The sequence below is a fragment of the Meleagris gallopavo genome, chromosome 15, assembly GCF_000146605.3.
Source record: "Meleagris gallopavo isolate NT-WF06-2002-E0010 breed Aviagen turkey brand Nicholas breeding stock chromosome 15, Turkey_5.1, whole genome shotgun sequence".
Taxonomy (NCBI): domain Eukaryota; kingdom Metazoa; phylum Chordata; class Aves; order Galliformes; family Phasianidae; genus Meleagris; species Meleagris gallopavo.
Genome location: NC_015025.2, coordinates 15228841 through 15243876, shown reverse-complemented (window position 1 = coordinate 15243876; position 15036 = coordinate 15228841). Strand labels below are relative to the sequence as shown.

The window sequence follows — 15036 nt, the reverse complement described above, 5'->3', positions numbered from 1 at the left end:
CGCGGGAGCCTCCAGCGAGGCGCTGCCCGCCCTCGGGTGCGATGGACGAGCCCTGCCCGTCTCCTTTGTGACAGCGCGGTGTTCGGGGCTCTTCGGGTTCCGGCCGGATGAAAGGAGCTATTTGAATGTAAATTAATTGCCATCGCAATTCTGTTTTTCTGCTTTTCGGCGGAGGAGATAACTCCCGCCCCGTCACGCAGAACAAAGCCATCCGAAGCAAACCCGTCGCTCCCATCTCCTCGGGTAATTACGTCTGAGGGCTCAGACAGCTGTGGTTTCTGAGTTCCCCTCCCAGGTCTGCTCCCACCTGCCAGGTGCCAGCAGCCGCTCCCAGCCAGAGCCAGGCCGGGTCTGCGTTCCTATGGGGCACGGGGGGCTGCAAGCACAAGCCCGAGGCCGCAGCCAGGCATGGGAACATGGCCCACAGCTCAGGGCGAGTGGGGATGCGAGGAGGGGCACGGAGCAGCCTGCACAACACGAGGGGCAGCAGAGTGGGGAGAGCAGCCGTGTCCTGCAGGCCCTCGGGATCAAACCCCTTCTGAGCTGTGCCTGCTGTTGATGTGGCTTCAGGCTGCAGGGAGGAATGGGAAATGGGGACTGCAATGTCGGGAGGCATAGAGCAGCCCTTATCGAGGGCTCTGCAGCAGTTTGTGACTCAGAGCCGCCGCTCCTGGCCCTGGGGCTCAGTGGAGCTGCCGCAGCAGCTGTGGCAGAGGACAAGGCCATATTAGGCTTCACCTGGCTGATATAAAGCCACAAGAGAGATTCAAGGTGAGCAGAGCCGGTGCCAAGATGCAACAATGCAGGCGTTCCACCTGCGCCTGGCTTTGTTTCAGAGCTGTGCTCCTCGGTGGAGACAGAGCTGGCAGCGATGTGGGGCTGAGGGCTGAGCTGGGACCGACAGCTGAGCAGGGCCAGGGCTCTGCTCTGTCTTTGGGCCTCCCGCACCACTGCTGTACGTGGCCGCTCTCAGCTGTCGGTGCTGCAGTCAGCACACTGCCATGACGGCTGCGCTGCGTGTCACGGCTTTCAGCCGCACGGAAAACAAATGTGTCAGCCCTCGGCATGCCCCGGCATGATGTGCTGCTTTGGGACCACGTGGCCCCGCCGTGCCTTCCTGCCATGTGGGGAGGAATCCCAGCACCGCTGCTCTCCACTTCCCACCCGTGCGTCCCCGCTGGCTGCAGTGCTGTCAGCTGTGCCCATCGGGCCGTGGCGGAGCCGTGCTGTGCGGCAGTGCCAGAGCTGTGGAGGGGCTGAGGCGGTGGCTCACAAGGCTGCAGGAAGCCGGTGTCTCCGTGCCGTGTCCTCTCCTCTCGTTAAACCTGCCAGTACTCTGCACTTTGCTTTTGCTCTGCAATGGCAAAGCTTTGCTTTCATGTTATTTCAGCAAAGTGCTCGCCTAAGGATGGTGCATCTCTCCATTCCTCTGCGACCTCTGCCTAGCAGATGTTTTAATGGTAAGTTTTCAGCTATATGTGACGTGTGACGCGCTGCTCTTGGCTGACCTGTGGGCCAGGCCTGGAACAATCACTGCCCACATGCCCTTGGCTGCACTCGCTGTAGCCCAGGCCTGCAGCTGGATGAAGGAGCCGCTCTCCTCCTTCCACTTCCAAAAGGAGTCTGACTGCCTCTGAAACCAAGGTATGCATGATCCCAGCAGATGTGGTTTCCCAGCAAGCAAGGCTTGCTCTCTCTTGCCTGCAAAACCATTCAGAACTTCTGGGTTCCCAGTTGTCCTGAACCCAAAGGAAAACCTCATAAGGGATCTGATTTCCACAAGAGAGATATTTGTCTCTCAGAAATAGCACCCAAGCTGTGTTCTCCTTCCTGGCACTGGTGGAAGAGGGGCCTTCCCCAAGCCAGGAATGGAAAGCTGGGCTCAATCACCCACTTACAGGTCCTAATGAAAAAGTTTCTTATAAATTTGTCATCACTCAGTTGTATGGTGCCTCACACAGTGCAGTCCTGAGGCTAAGCAGAGTTTGAGTACCTGAAAATTAGTAACAGCAGAGCAAATCGCTGCACCGAGGGACAAGCACTGCAGATTCCCCTGTGAGGAGAGCAGAGGAGAGGTAAAGCAGAGTGAAGAAGGCTCAGCCCGAAGCATGGCGCAGGTATTCTCACTGCCTTGAGCCGCGCTCCTCTTGGGCACTGCTGAGCTTCGCCTGGCAGAGCCAGTGTGAACGTGCCTGTCGCAGTGCCCGTGCCAGGCAGTGCAGCACTCCCCATCCGGGTCTGCGCTGCGTGTGCCCGAGTGGCAGCCAGGTGACGGCGGCAGTGGCGGCGAAGAGCCTCAGACTTTCAGCCTCCTTGCTGACCACGGCGCTCAGAGGTGAACGCGCTACCCTGCAGAAATCCTGCTGTTCTATTCCTGACTTGCCATCTGAGTCTGACTCATTGCCTTGGTAACAAATTAAAACACTTTCATGTATTTGCAGCTCAGCACCTCATTTTGTGGAACCAGGGAAACTGGCTCCTGCCGCTGTCCCGGTGCCCTGCACGGAGTTGCCCAGGAGCGCCCGGCCCCGCTGTGCCTGGCTGCTGGAGGCACACAGGGCTGTGTGGGCTCTGCGTGGGGAACCCAGCACCCTGCCTGCCCCGCGGCTCCACGGTGCTGTTCTGCCTGTGGCTGCCTCTGCCCAGGATGGATGGATGCCCCGGTGCCACGCTGTGTGTAGCTCCAGCTCTGCTCCATAGCTGCAGCTGAGCGCAATGCTGCTGAATGCAGCTCTCTGGATATGCACTGTTGGGTGATGGATGCTGATGTGACTGACCTCTACTATAGACACAAGAAGCTAAAACCACGTGCAGAGGAGGAAAAACCATGCAATGGTGAACAAGTACGGGGCAAAGACTGACACTTGGGTCACCCTGACGGGAGCAGTGGAAGTGAACTGGGGCAAATCTCTCCTCCCAGAGCATCGCCAGACCCCACGCATAGCAAAGTGCAGCCCTGCACTGTGCAGGTGGAAATGGCCTGGGGCAGGCTGGCCCTGCAAGGAGCTGGGCTTCCCCCCGCAGCTCTGTGCCTGGCACAACAGCCCTGTGACAGCACGGTGACCGGCTCTCCTCTTCCAGGAGGTTTTGCAGATGGGTCAGAGATGTGTTTGCCCCTCCTGGGTGCAGCCATGAGGGTGGCTCTGAGTGAGGTTTCACAAGATCCAGCAATCCAAATCCTGTCTGTCAAATTCAGAAAGGAGCTGGAGATGTTTCTGGAGGAGCAGAAAATACCGAGCGCGGGCTCTATATATAGTGCCCATGTGAAGGTGGCAACGTTGGAGCGCGATGTATTTTTATCCTGGAGAGCTGTTATCTGCCCATCTCCCACGACGTGCAGGAGGGGCGGCTGCAGTGCGCGGTTCCTGCGGAGAGCAGCTGAAGGTGAGGCAGTACGGTGTGCTGTCCCGGCCAGCTGCAGGGCTCGGAGCCCTTGCCTTGCCTTGGCCCCCACTTGTCACTGCCCTGCGTGGGCGCCGTCTGGGAGTGCTGCACTGCAGCCTCCTGCTGCCCACATGTCCGGGCTGGGGCCAGGTAAAGGGATGCTTTGGTGCAGCAAGAATCGCATCCTGCACATGGTTGGGGCGGCTCCGAGGAGTTCAAAGGATTCAGTGTCAATTATTTGCGCGTTCACCTCCTAGCAAATGCTTTCATTCCTGAGTTCCAGACGGTTTATTACGTGGAGATCCTGAAAATCCAAAGTCCTGTCCTCAGCACAGACGGTGAAGTCCCGGGGCCCAGGCAGACCTCCATGGGCCGCCTGCTGGGCAGCGCCCTGCAGCACTGCCACCTGCAGCCAGCTGGGCTGGGCATGGCACGGTGAGAGGGGAGCTGATGGGCAGCTAAGAGAGAGCTGGAACTCCTGGCTCCTTGCAGCTCCTGGCTGCAGCCTGTGTGCCGTGCTCCCAGTGGTCCTGCAGCTCTGCTGGGGCTGCTGGAATTTTGCATGCCAAGAGGTGCGGATCTTTGGTTTGCTTTGGGGGTTTAGTTGGTGTTTTTATCATGCAACAAGCTGGCAAGAAAGCATCTCTGGGATGCGAAACTTCACTCGAACTTGTGATTTCTCAGCTCCGCAGAGTAAAGGAAGTTTATTTATAGATGGTCTTTTCTGTAAAACAAAATGCGTCCTCTATCCTGCCTTGATGGTGCACCAGGCTGCAGCACAGCACGGCGTGTGCTAATTTTATTTGCTCTGTAGCATGAAGTGGTGCACATCCCAATGGCAATCAGCAGTCTGCAGGTGGGGGTGGTGCTTCTTTGGAGACCCTCCCACCTCCCAGCACAGAGGAGCAGGATGCAGAGAGCTGTTCTCTGGGCTCCCAAAATAGAGCAAGCGTTTGTTTGGGGGCGGCTGTCCTGTGGGAGCTCAGCCTCAGTGCTGGAAGCCCTGCAGCAATCCCAGCACTCCCTGAGCAACTGCTGGATGGCTGCGGCCAATGCAGAGAGTTCCCTTTGGGAGCACACACACCCCGCAGGGATGGGGACACAATTTGCTGCCCAGGAGGTGGTGGGGACAGCCACATTCCTGGGGACTGAGCACAGTGCCACAGGGCTGACATCAGAGTGCTCCGGAGCTGCCTGAGTGTGGGACGGCTGGCTTCATTGCTGATAGTGAGTGCTTTTGCCCCCGCTTTGGGATTTTGGTAATGGGGTCATTCCAGGAGTGTTAGCAAAGCCTTGAGGATGCTGGAGGAAAAGTAAATCAGCTCAGTTCAAACTTTTCCACAGAAGAAATCTAAAAATAATCGTGAGCTCAAGTTTCTGTTTTGGAAGAGTAGTGCTTGTTAAATAATGGTGACGATAATAATAGTAAAAGTAGTGGTAATAGCAGCATTATGGACTTCTGCTGCCTTAGCCAAGCCCATGGAGAGATGCTGACTCTGGGCTGAGCACAGGGTCCTTGGCTCTCTGGGCTGTCACTGTCTGGTGGCACTGGCAGTTGGCTCAGGATTGGACCATGGCAGTGCCACCCTGCTGTGTGCTGCCCCGAGCCGCGAGAGACCGCTGGGAACGTTCTGGGAGCCACCAGCAGGGAGCTGCCATTGAGCAACACCCACAGCTGTCCCTGAGCATCCTGAGCACCGGTAAAGGAATGTGAAAGGGGTGAGAGAGGAAAGCTACAACCTGTGTGCTGCACTCCTTGCGGCGAGCTGCCCTCCAACTGAGGCGTGTGCTCTGCTATGCGTTTCAGGGCCGTGCTGGATGTTTCCCTGCAGGAAGTCCTGGGCCACGAGCTCGGGAGGTTGGCTTGGAGCCGGGATGACCCTCTGGTGGCACTGAGGCCCCTGGCTGTGTGCATCCCCTGCTGCGCAGAGCTCACGGCTGGGCAGCAGCATGGGGCCTCCGTGGCACAGCAGTGACAGATCTGCTGCGGGTCTGCCTCTGTCTGCAGGGCTGAGGGGTGCCCTGGGCTATCAGAGACATGGCATTGAGTAGTGCAGGTGGATGAAAAGGAAATTCTGAAATACAACCTCAAATTCAGGCAGAGGTAGGCTCCCTTCATAGATCTCATGCCACGTCCTAATTATTTCAAAAAAGCTTTTGTACGTTAGAGAAATGACAGGAACAGCTTACAGCTTTAAAATTATCTGAGGAAAGCCTCCCTAGATGAAAGTAGAGTTCACTGAATCTCAAGGTGTTTTGCTAGGGACTCAAATGTCCCTTTACCTTCCTCTTTAATTCTGGGGAAACTGAGGTGCCTTTCTCCATCTCTGATAGTTACAGCCCTGCAGTGACTGATCTGATGGCTATCACACCCAGTGAGTCGCCTGAAAGTTAAAGCATCAGAAACGCCCCCTGAAAGTCAGGAGGGACCTGAAAGCTCCAGAGAAAAGCAGCAAAGTTTGTGTAAAGAGGAAGGCAAACCGCGTTTGTCTGAGCCTGGGGCTCAGCGCAGTTACTGCTACAGTGAGCTCCAAACAGAGAAATATCACGAGGAAACAGCGGCCGGATTTGCAAACAAAAGAACAATCTCTCTTACTCCAAACATCCGTGCAGCATTGCTGCCACGGCAGTTTGGCACCCCGGCACGCAGGGACAGAGCTGTGCGCTCACACAGCGACGAGCGCGGGCGCTGCTTACCCCATCCGTGAGGCTCCTGGGGGCGGTGGGCGGCCGGTGCTGGGCGAGCTGCAGACCCCGCGGGGCCCTGCGGATGCAGGCGGGGGAGGACAGGAGCCCCGAGCGCTGCATGGAGCCAAAGCGGGGCGCATTCTGCCCGTACCTGACACCATCCAGCAGGCGGATGAGCAGCAGGTTGGCCGGCAGCTGCTCGATGCCGCAGAGGACGAGCGTCCTGCACTCGGGGCACCGGAGCTCCTTCTGGGACTTGAGGATCCTCTGCAGACAGGGCTTGCAGAACGTGTGCTGGCACGGCAGCACCTTGGCCGTGGCGTCGAGCTTTTCGAAGCACACCGGGCACTCCAGCAGGTCGAGCAGAGCCAGGTCGTCCATCGTCAGCACCGAGCTGCCGTCACGGCCGCGCCGGAGACGTCCGCATGGCACAGGCACGGGCGTCGGGCTGAGGCAGGCGCCCTGCGCGGAGAGCAGGAGGAATCAGAGCGGAGCTCGGCTGCTGGAGCCCGTACCGCATCCCACCTACATGGCAAGGCAGCGCCTCACGAGCCCATTTGCAAATGCCTGCTTTGCACTCCCATCCAAGCTGTGGTGAGTCAGTGCTGATTCAGGAGCGAGGGGGCCGTGCCCAGCAGCCCCGCGTGGCACCGTGCGGTGGGGCAGGGCGTCCCAGCAGCACCCCGAGGAGCTCCGGCCCTGCTCTGCTCTGCGGGCGCCTGGCGGCACGGCGCGGTGCGGGCGCAGCCCGATAAGATCAGCCTGAGCTGTTTACTCCCGGCTCCGGCTCCAAGCGGCCCCTCGCACACCCATGCACCGCCTCGCTCACAAGATCAGTCCTAATTAAGCTCTCTGCCTACCGGTTTTGACAGCAGCTCTATAAAAAGCCCTCCGAACACAACTACGATCCCGTTTTACCTCGGAGGGACGTGGGGAGCTCTGTGCCGACGTCCTCACCCGCCAGGTTGCCTCAGCTCCCGCAGCCCAGCGAGATTATTCCTCCCACAGCACAAAGTCACTCAACCCGTTCGGGAGCTGCGCTGGCTGCGCTCGGGCGGGCGGCTCTGGGCTCAAGTCACAGCTTGTGGGAGAGCAGCAGCTCCCGTGTGCTGGCCAGGTGAGAGCAGTGCCGCCTGTGCCGAAACCTCCCCTGGTGATGGGGTGTGAACACGGAGGTTGGGGGTGTGAGCCGCTCACTGCTGGGGCTCTCCCTGCCTCGGTCATGGGGTGCCCGTGGCCACGAACCCCCTCACACACAGCTAGGCCAGGGCTGGGCACCGGCAGTGCTGCTCCCAGGCTCTGAGCTGTGGATTCTTGAGCAAGCCAGGAGTGCTGCTGGGGATGGCAGAACCCAGCCTTGTGCTGCCCGAGCAACGCGGCTCCGTGTCCTAACGTGAGTCCCAGCAGTGGCTCCAGCAACCCCAGCTGTGCCCACGTCCTCTCTGCACAGTGATGGGTTGGTGATGTCCAGGAGGGTGCTGCTGCCTGCAGCACTGTGACACTCACGCAGCCCTCAGAACACTGGGCCACCTCCGCACACACCATCCCAGAACGGCTATCACAGGGGGCCAGAAGGGTGGGAAGGTGCAGTCCTATGAGATTTATTTTGCACACCTCCATTTCTGGGCAGGCCGGGCCCATGGGGCACACTGCACTCCCAGGCTTTGGCTCAGAGGGATTTGCTGTCCTGCTGGGAGCTCCCTGTGCAGCACCAACCACTGCTGCAGGGATGGCTGCGATCTCAGCTGTGTGTTTGCAGCCTATGAGTTAGAGGAAAGGACTGTAGATCTAAAGGGTTTATTTCTATTTGGTGCTTTTACACATAGTGCAATGGTACTGTGAGTGCAGGACAGGACACACTTCACTTCTCTGAGAAGGACTACTTCCAGAAACATTCAGCAGATACAGTAAATGCGCTTCTTTCAATGATTTTTCCGCACAGTGTGATTTTGTCGGAGCAATTTCTTTTAAATGGCAGCCATTTGGCTGAATTAAACACTGACATCTTCAGGATAATGCACAGAAACAATTACTTCACTCCGTTTCATCTCAGGTCTCCATTTACTTTGGTATTTCTTTGTAGTCTGTCATACGCTGATTCGCGCTTGGCTGACAGCGCACATTTTGTAATGAATGACGTTGAGAACAGCATCCTGTGTTAGGCTGCTGCTTTAAAATGCAGTGCGTGACATCAGCCATACTGAGAACAGGTTTTGAAGTCTGGATTTTGTCGTGTTTGTTGTTTTTTTTTTACTATTTTCTTCTCTATTTCTGTTCTGTGGTTCATGCACACACGGTACGTTTTCATCTGACTGGAAATAAGTTACAAAATACCGCGCAGTTGGGACTGGTGGGGATGAAGCTGAGAGCTGAGTCTGTGCTCACAGGTAGCACTGCTCTCAGATGCAATTTGTTCACGAGTCCTTTAAAAATTCTTTTAACTTCTCCTAAGTCCTGATTTGAACTGGTTGTGGTCAGTGGGTGGGACTGAAAGCTCCTATGAGAAGCTTGCACACCTCACCACACATTTCTCCTGCCCGTGGTGGATTTCCATGGAAATCTGTGGGTGCTGCACAGGTGCAGGTGAATCACTGCTGCCCTGCATCCCAGCTGGTCCCAGACGCATCCCAGGCACATCCCAGCTGCATCCTGACCACATCCTGGCCAGTCCCAGCTGTGCTCTCGCTGGGTTCTACCTGTGCTGGCTCTCAAGGCCAGGGCAGAAGCGGGGTGCCGGGTGCCAGGAGCCAGCTCCAGTGTCTGGGGGCTCTCCGAGGGCTGCTCTTCTTTATCCTGTGCAAAACAAGTCCGTTGAAGGCAGGGATAGTGCTGGCAATCTCCTGAGAGCACTGCCATGCACTGCAGCTTGGGGCAGCTCTTTCTTTGCCCCGGCGGCGTCCACGCAGCTCCCTGCCTGCTGTGCACCACGAGCCTTTCAGGCAGGGGTGGTCGCTCTCCTGCCCAGGAGTTTCCAGCTGCCCTGCCTGGCGCAGAGAGGCTCTGATCCTGATTGCAGTCACTAGGCTTTGCTGCAATATAAAAAATGGATGATTCCAACACTTAGCATTACACAACTCCTTAAATCTTCAAAGTGCTTTCCAAATACTAATTCAGCTGTGGAACGCCCCTTGGGCTGCGTGTCACCCCCCCACTTTGCATGGAGGAGCTCAAGGACGAGGCCGGTCGGCAGACCAGTGCCCAGTCTGGGGCTGGGCTGTGCAGCTTTCCTGCTTCTCAGTGTTCAGACCCACAGAGCTCTATCATTTGCCTCATAACTGGGGTTAAAGCACAAAGGCAGAGCTGTGAAGCTGCTGGTCCTTCCCTTTCATTTAAAAAGTCTGTGCTTGATGCTGATGCTGTAATTAGCTCTGGGCTGGATGAGGCCATGTGCTGCTCCTCTGAGGCTCCATTGCTCTGAACCTGCGTGGCAATGCACAGCCCTGGTGCTGGCAGGGAACCACGCAGTGCTGGGAACCAGCAAGGGACATTCTAGAGGAGCAGCACTGAGGGGCTGTGTGCCCATCTGCAGGAGCTGCAGTCCCAGCTCATCCCCACAGTCCCGTCAGCAGCAGCCCTGCACTGAGCAGGTTTCTGTCTGGTCAGGTCAGCCACTGCTGAGGAGAAAAGTGTGGAAACAGCATTTCCTTCCATCAGCTTTGAATTTCACATATTGTATCTGCTGACCATTTCGAGTTCTTGACTATGAGACAGTAACATACAGAAGCCCAGGTCAGCTCTGGGCTGCACTCAATGGGGCCACAGCAGCGTGCAGGGTCACAGCGTGTGCGGGCAGCTGGGCAGCAGGCATGGGCTGCAGCACCTTGTGGGGTTTATAAAAAGCTGCTGTCACTATATACAACACGGGTGGGTGCCACATGCCTCCTCCTCCAGGAAATGAGGGACCCTTCGTGCTGTTTTTAGATCCTGGAGGGCAGGGAGAGGGGGTGCCACTTGCGAGCAGCTGCAAATTATAGCTCTCATGCTAACAGCTTGTCCTCCTGCCACCCACGGCCCAGGCACAGCGCACGGCTCAGTGCCCGTGGGTGGGGTGAGCAGCCCCCAGCCCTGCTAGGGATGAGGCAACAACAGCGGCCACGTCCCCACGCACCGCTCTGATGGCACTCGCACGGCTGTGTGTGCCCTGCGCAGGGTGGGGGCATGGAGCTGGGTGGGAACGTGGAGCCAGGCATGCAGACAGGAGCAGCATGGCGATGGCTTTGTGGTCTGGGACTGGAGTTGCTCTTGGGGAGGGGAAGGTGTGGGGGGCCCGAGGAGCTGCCGATGGAGCTCCTTCCCTGCAGCACTGTGTCCACGTAGCACTGTTGTTTGTGCCCACAGTGCAGCAAAGGGACACAAAACTGGGAGCACTGTGCCTGCTGCCTGCTACCTACCCGATAAGGGCTGATCTGCAGGGGGCGATTTTCAGTTTTTAAGATGAGAAGAAATAAAAGCAATGGACACAAGCACCAGCTCAAAAGGCCTTCGAATGTTGCCTTGAGTGCTTCTCAGCTGTTCCTCATACAGGGCTGACTGCAGACAATGGCAGGATTCAGTTACCTCACTAAACGCAGCTGCCAGGAGCAGGGCTATTGCTGTCCCTCCATGTTCCCAGGTGCTCCTGGCCAGCAGGATGGCAGCAGATAGGTTATAAATGCCCAGCGAACACAGTGGTGGAGTGAGTCTGTGGCACTTGAGCAGGGATGGTGCTTCAGTGGGTGAATCCCTCTGTATGAAGGACGTGTGGCCCAGCCCTGTTCTGCCCCTTTGTTTAGTGCTGCTGTGACTGCAGCTGGGCTTGGTTTTCTGACGTGGGCTTCTAGGGGCTAGGAGCTGAGCATAGGGAGATCCCAGCAGCACTGCCTGGGGCCACGCCGCCTCAGCTGCACGCCTGTTTCTGTGCTTGTGGGGAAGTACTACTTCCCTCTGTGCTGTTGTTGCTGTTCTGCCATTTGCTGTATCTGCTCTGGTTTTTCTGAGCCCTGGCTTTGCTGCGCAGCTCCCAGCAGCCAGAGGGGTTTTGCTGCCTGAGGCAGAGCCCCAGCCCTGGGAATTTCCCTCTTTGAAGTGCTCTTTATTGGTTTTTGTTTCTTTGCGACTTCAGGATTTTTGTACATGCTCAGGGCTCTCCCTTCACCCACGCTATCCCCAGGGCCAAGGCCATCAGCAGGAGCTGTGAGGCTGTGTCTTCCCCTCCCCATGACCTCAACGCCAGCAGTGCAGGGCTGCTCTTTGTGGCTCCCCTGGAAGCGTGGGGTCTTGTGGAGTGGTGATTAATGAGCAAATGCTTTGTGGATCACTGCTGACATGTTCTTCTGCTACACGTGAAAGCTCTGGTCCTGCCCTTTTTGCCACCTTTCCTCAGAATCACTGAAATGCTGTAACTTTCTTCAACACAAGTTCACGTAGCACAGTAGTACTTAGCAGAGAGAGGAGAAGTGAAACAGGGTTCTCTAAGTGAACTGCATGCTCCTGTTCATTGCAGCAGAGCCTGGCTTCTGCTTTACTATATTGGCCAGAGATGCAGAAGGTGTAGGGTGGATCCACGTGGATCCAGGCGGCATCAGTAGTCTCAGCACAGGAGCCCTAGAACAGAGCTTGGGATGGATGGCCACAGTTTGTGCCAAATTCCAGTACTGCTCTGATCCCACGTGATGCTGCGAGGTCCCTACAGATGGAGGTGCTGCACATGGGCAGCAGCCACATGGGTGATCTCTTGGTGGTCAGAGCCACAGTCAGCTCCCAGCCATCAGGCACGGGGCACCTGCAAAGAGCGCTGCAATGTGGCAGCAGATTCCTGCTGTCCCACCATTCCCTGGGCAGTCCCAGTTAGTCCTGTCCGGGGGTGCTGCTACATCTCTGTGGCACGTTGGGTGCTTGCAGGCTGCTCCCCATGCAGCTCAACTGCGGAGTTTTGCTGACAGTGAGCACATGCAGAAAGGAAACAGTTTGTCTTTGCTTTATGAGATCAGAGTGATGAGGATGTCTTTTCCCTGGGGCAAGGAGAAGGATGGGGGCAATCCCACAGCGTGACAGTGAATGGTGGCAGCTATCTGCATGGCTGGGTCCCTACAGCTGGCAGCTCAGTGCGCAGCTGCTGTTGGAGAGCCGTGCCGGATCTGCTCAGCAGTGCGTGGAAATGCTGCGTGTGGCCATGGGATGGGGCTCAGGGCAGGTGCAGCTGCTGCCGTGCTGCTGGCAAGTGCCCCTTTGGTAGCACAGGGTGTGCCTGTCACTGTGCTCTGCTGGAATGAAGCTGTCGTGGTGCTGTGGGTCCCTGCAGCACAGGCACGTGGAGGGCAGCCACGGGGAGCGTGGGGCCAGGCTGAGCCCAGCACTGACAGCGCTGTGCAGGCTGCAGGGGGTGCACTGGGCTGCCCCTGCTGTGGGGAACCTGTGGAGCAGCACAGGGAGGACGGCTTCCTCCTCTTGCTCACAGGCAGTTATGGTTAATGTGGCATGCTGATATTTCCTCATTCACCACCATATTTACTGTGGTAATGCCACTATCTTCTCCCCCATTAGGTCTCACAACCTTCCTCTTTGTGCATCCAGTGGTGTCTGAGTGCTGGTGAGATTTTTTCCGGTGTTTATACAAAAATTAACCTTTTCTTACACCAGCAGCAAGGATGCCCACTTGTGACCCCATGGGGTATCTTTCTCTCCTGCTTTTACTTGCTGCTCTCTTCAGCACACAGAGCCCCCTCCAACTCCATTAGACAGTGGCTGCAGCCGCCTTCCTGCCTGCCGCTCCCAGCAATGCAGCAATGATACGGCAGTGGGACACAGCCCAGCCGAAGCCCCTGCACATCCCTTTGTGAATGGCTGCGTGCATCCCTTTCTGCTGCTGCTGCTTTGTCAGGAGGAGCACCGCAGCGCTCCAAGGAAGTGAAAATGAGTAAAGAGCAACAAAACATTTCTCAGCAAAATGTGCAGGTGGAAACATGTCTTCAAAGAGCTGCAGTGCAGTTCACCACCACTTCTCTATCTGTCCTCGTTTGTACATATCCTGTGTTGTTGCAATAGACATAAAGCAACATGTTACACTCCTTAGGGCAAGGCTGTCTGCCTTTGTTCTGCAAACCTTCGGAATGCTTCCAACAGCATTCGGTGCTTCCTAGTGTGCAGAGGGGTGCAGGCTGGCTGTGTGCTGGGAGGACACGCTGCTAAACCTGGTGGACCAAAGGCTAAAGGGATAACCCAGTGATAATGCAGATTGTGGAGCCTGGTGGTCTGTGTTGTGTGCAGGATCACTGCTGTGCCTTCAGCAGCATGGGGCCCAGCGTGGTGCTGTGAGCAGGGCTTGGCACAGCCCGCAGTGTGCTGGTGGCTGCAGGGCTGCTCCTGGAAGGAATTCTATGGGAGTTCTGGGCCGGCTCTGGGTCCGTGACACTGAGCTGTGTGTAACTGCATGTGGGAGCCGCTCTGCTCAGCTGCTGATGTGGATGTGGCAGTGGTGCTGTCATTGCTGCTTTCAACTTTGTTTCCTGTTTGATTGTTCTCTCAATCAAAAGCAAATGAACTCCAATTAAGGTATCTTATGAAGTGTGGTTCGTGGCAATTAGGACTGCTGCTGTGCCTTTGAACAGCAGGGCCTGCTTGGCGCAGGACGAGTCAGGGAAAGGGGTGGATGGGGCTCCCAGGTACACACAGAGAGCACAGTCTGAAGGATGCAGATCAGTGCTCCACCAGGTGAGCTCCTCCCGTTGGGGTGGGGCGGGCGGAGGCACAGGCACTGCGTGGTGCTGGAGAATGCAGAGGTGTGCCTGGCTGCACTCACATGGGCACGTTGCTGCATGTCCGCAGCGTGCGGCACCGTAGGGAGAGCCACAGGGGCCTTCTGAGCTCTCCTGGTGCTCAAGTGGGTGCTTTGAGAATGTTTAGCTACAAAGCTCTGGCTGTGAACGATAAGCAGGATGAAGACAGGGTGCTCCGCTCAGGTTCCAGTCAATGCAGCTGCCTTCAGTAGCAGAAATGCGCTGAAATGCTGAAGCTTGAAAGGGAGAGCCTTCACCTGCTGTGTGTGCTTGGTGTAAACAGGTGTCGGGATCTCTGAGAGCTGCCAGCAGCTGCTCCATTGATGCATTTTGTACTAAATACACCTCTCCTTTCCCTGCAAGAGGAAAGGCAAGCCCTGGTTGGGAGGGGCCCCACGGGGCTGGGGGAGATCTGGGGACTGCAGCCCCCCAGGGCTGTTCCTGCTGCCCCGCAGCCCCCTGGAGGGAGCCGTGCTGCAGAGTGGGGACGGAGCCCAAAGCCTGCAGGAACTGCTGATAGAGGCTGAAAGCAAAAGGGGATGAAATCTTAATTGGATCTCCACCGCCCTGCAGAGAAACGCGTTTGGATTAAAACGAAACGGAGCTTTGTACTCTCGGGGTTTCAGAGCCGGAACGGAAGAGGAATAATTCACAATTCCTATTTGTGAGAGAGGAGAGCTTTTCCTGTGAACTTGTCCTTGTGAATTGCATCTTGTCAGAAATGGTGGGAGCTGCAGGACGGCACACTGGGACAGCGCTGACCGCAGGGCACAGCCCCAAAGCACGGCAGTCCCCGTTCAGCCCCGCGGCCCCGCTCGCTCCGTTCCTCGTTCTGCGCTCCTGTTCCCACCCGCCGGAGCTCTGCAGAACTTGCCACACATCTCGGTATTTTCTCTTTGTGAACTTCTATCAATATTTAACGCAGCAGTGTCGGTTTTGCTGTAAGATGAGAGGAGCTACGAGAAGCCTGAATTATACATGGTGTGACGGGGAGGTTGGGGAGCTTTCCGTGAGCCGAGCGGCCATGGAGGAGCCCCAGCAGAACACCGGGCAGCGGCCCCGCAAAGTGCGGTTCCGAATCTCGTCGGCGTGCAGCGGCCGCGTGCTGAAGCAGGTCTACGAGGACGGGCAGGCGTTGGAGCCGCCGGCCGTGGAGCAATCGCGGCGGCTGCGGCACAGCTTTGAGCCCGGGGCGCTGCCCGACGGCCCC

At 57.0% G+C, this 15036-nt stretch overlaps 1 protein-coding gene across 1 annotated transcript in view; it reads right to left on the bottom strand.

Annotated features, from left to right (window-relative positions):
• Positions 1-6472: 6472 nt before the first annotated feature.
• LOC104913331 (E3 ubiquitin-protein ligase SH3RF2) overlaps positions 6473-15036 on the bottom strand; it is a 14782-nt gene continuing 6218 nt past the window's right edge. The window contains exon 4 of the mRNA XM_010719281.2: positions 6473-6597. Within this exon, the coding sequence (XP_010717583.1) occupies positions 6473-6597 (125 nt within the window). The remainder of the gene's footprint in view (positions 6598-15036) is intronic.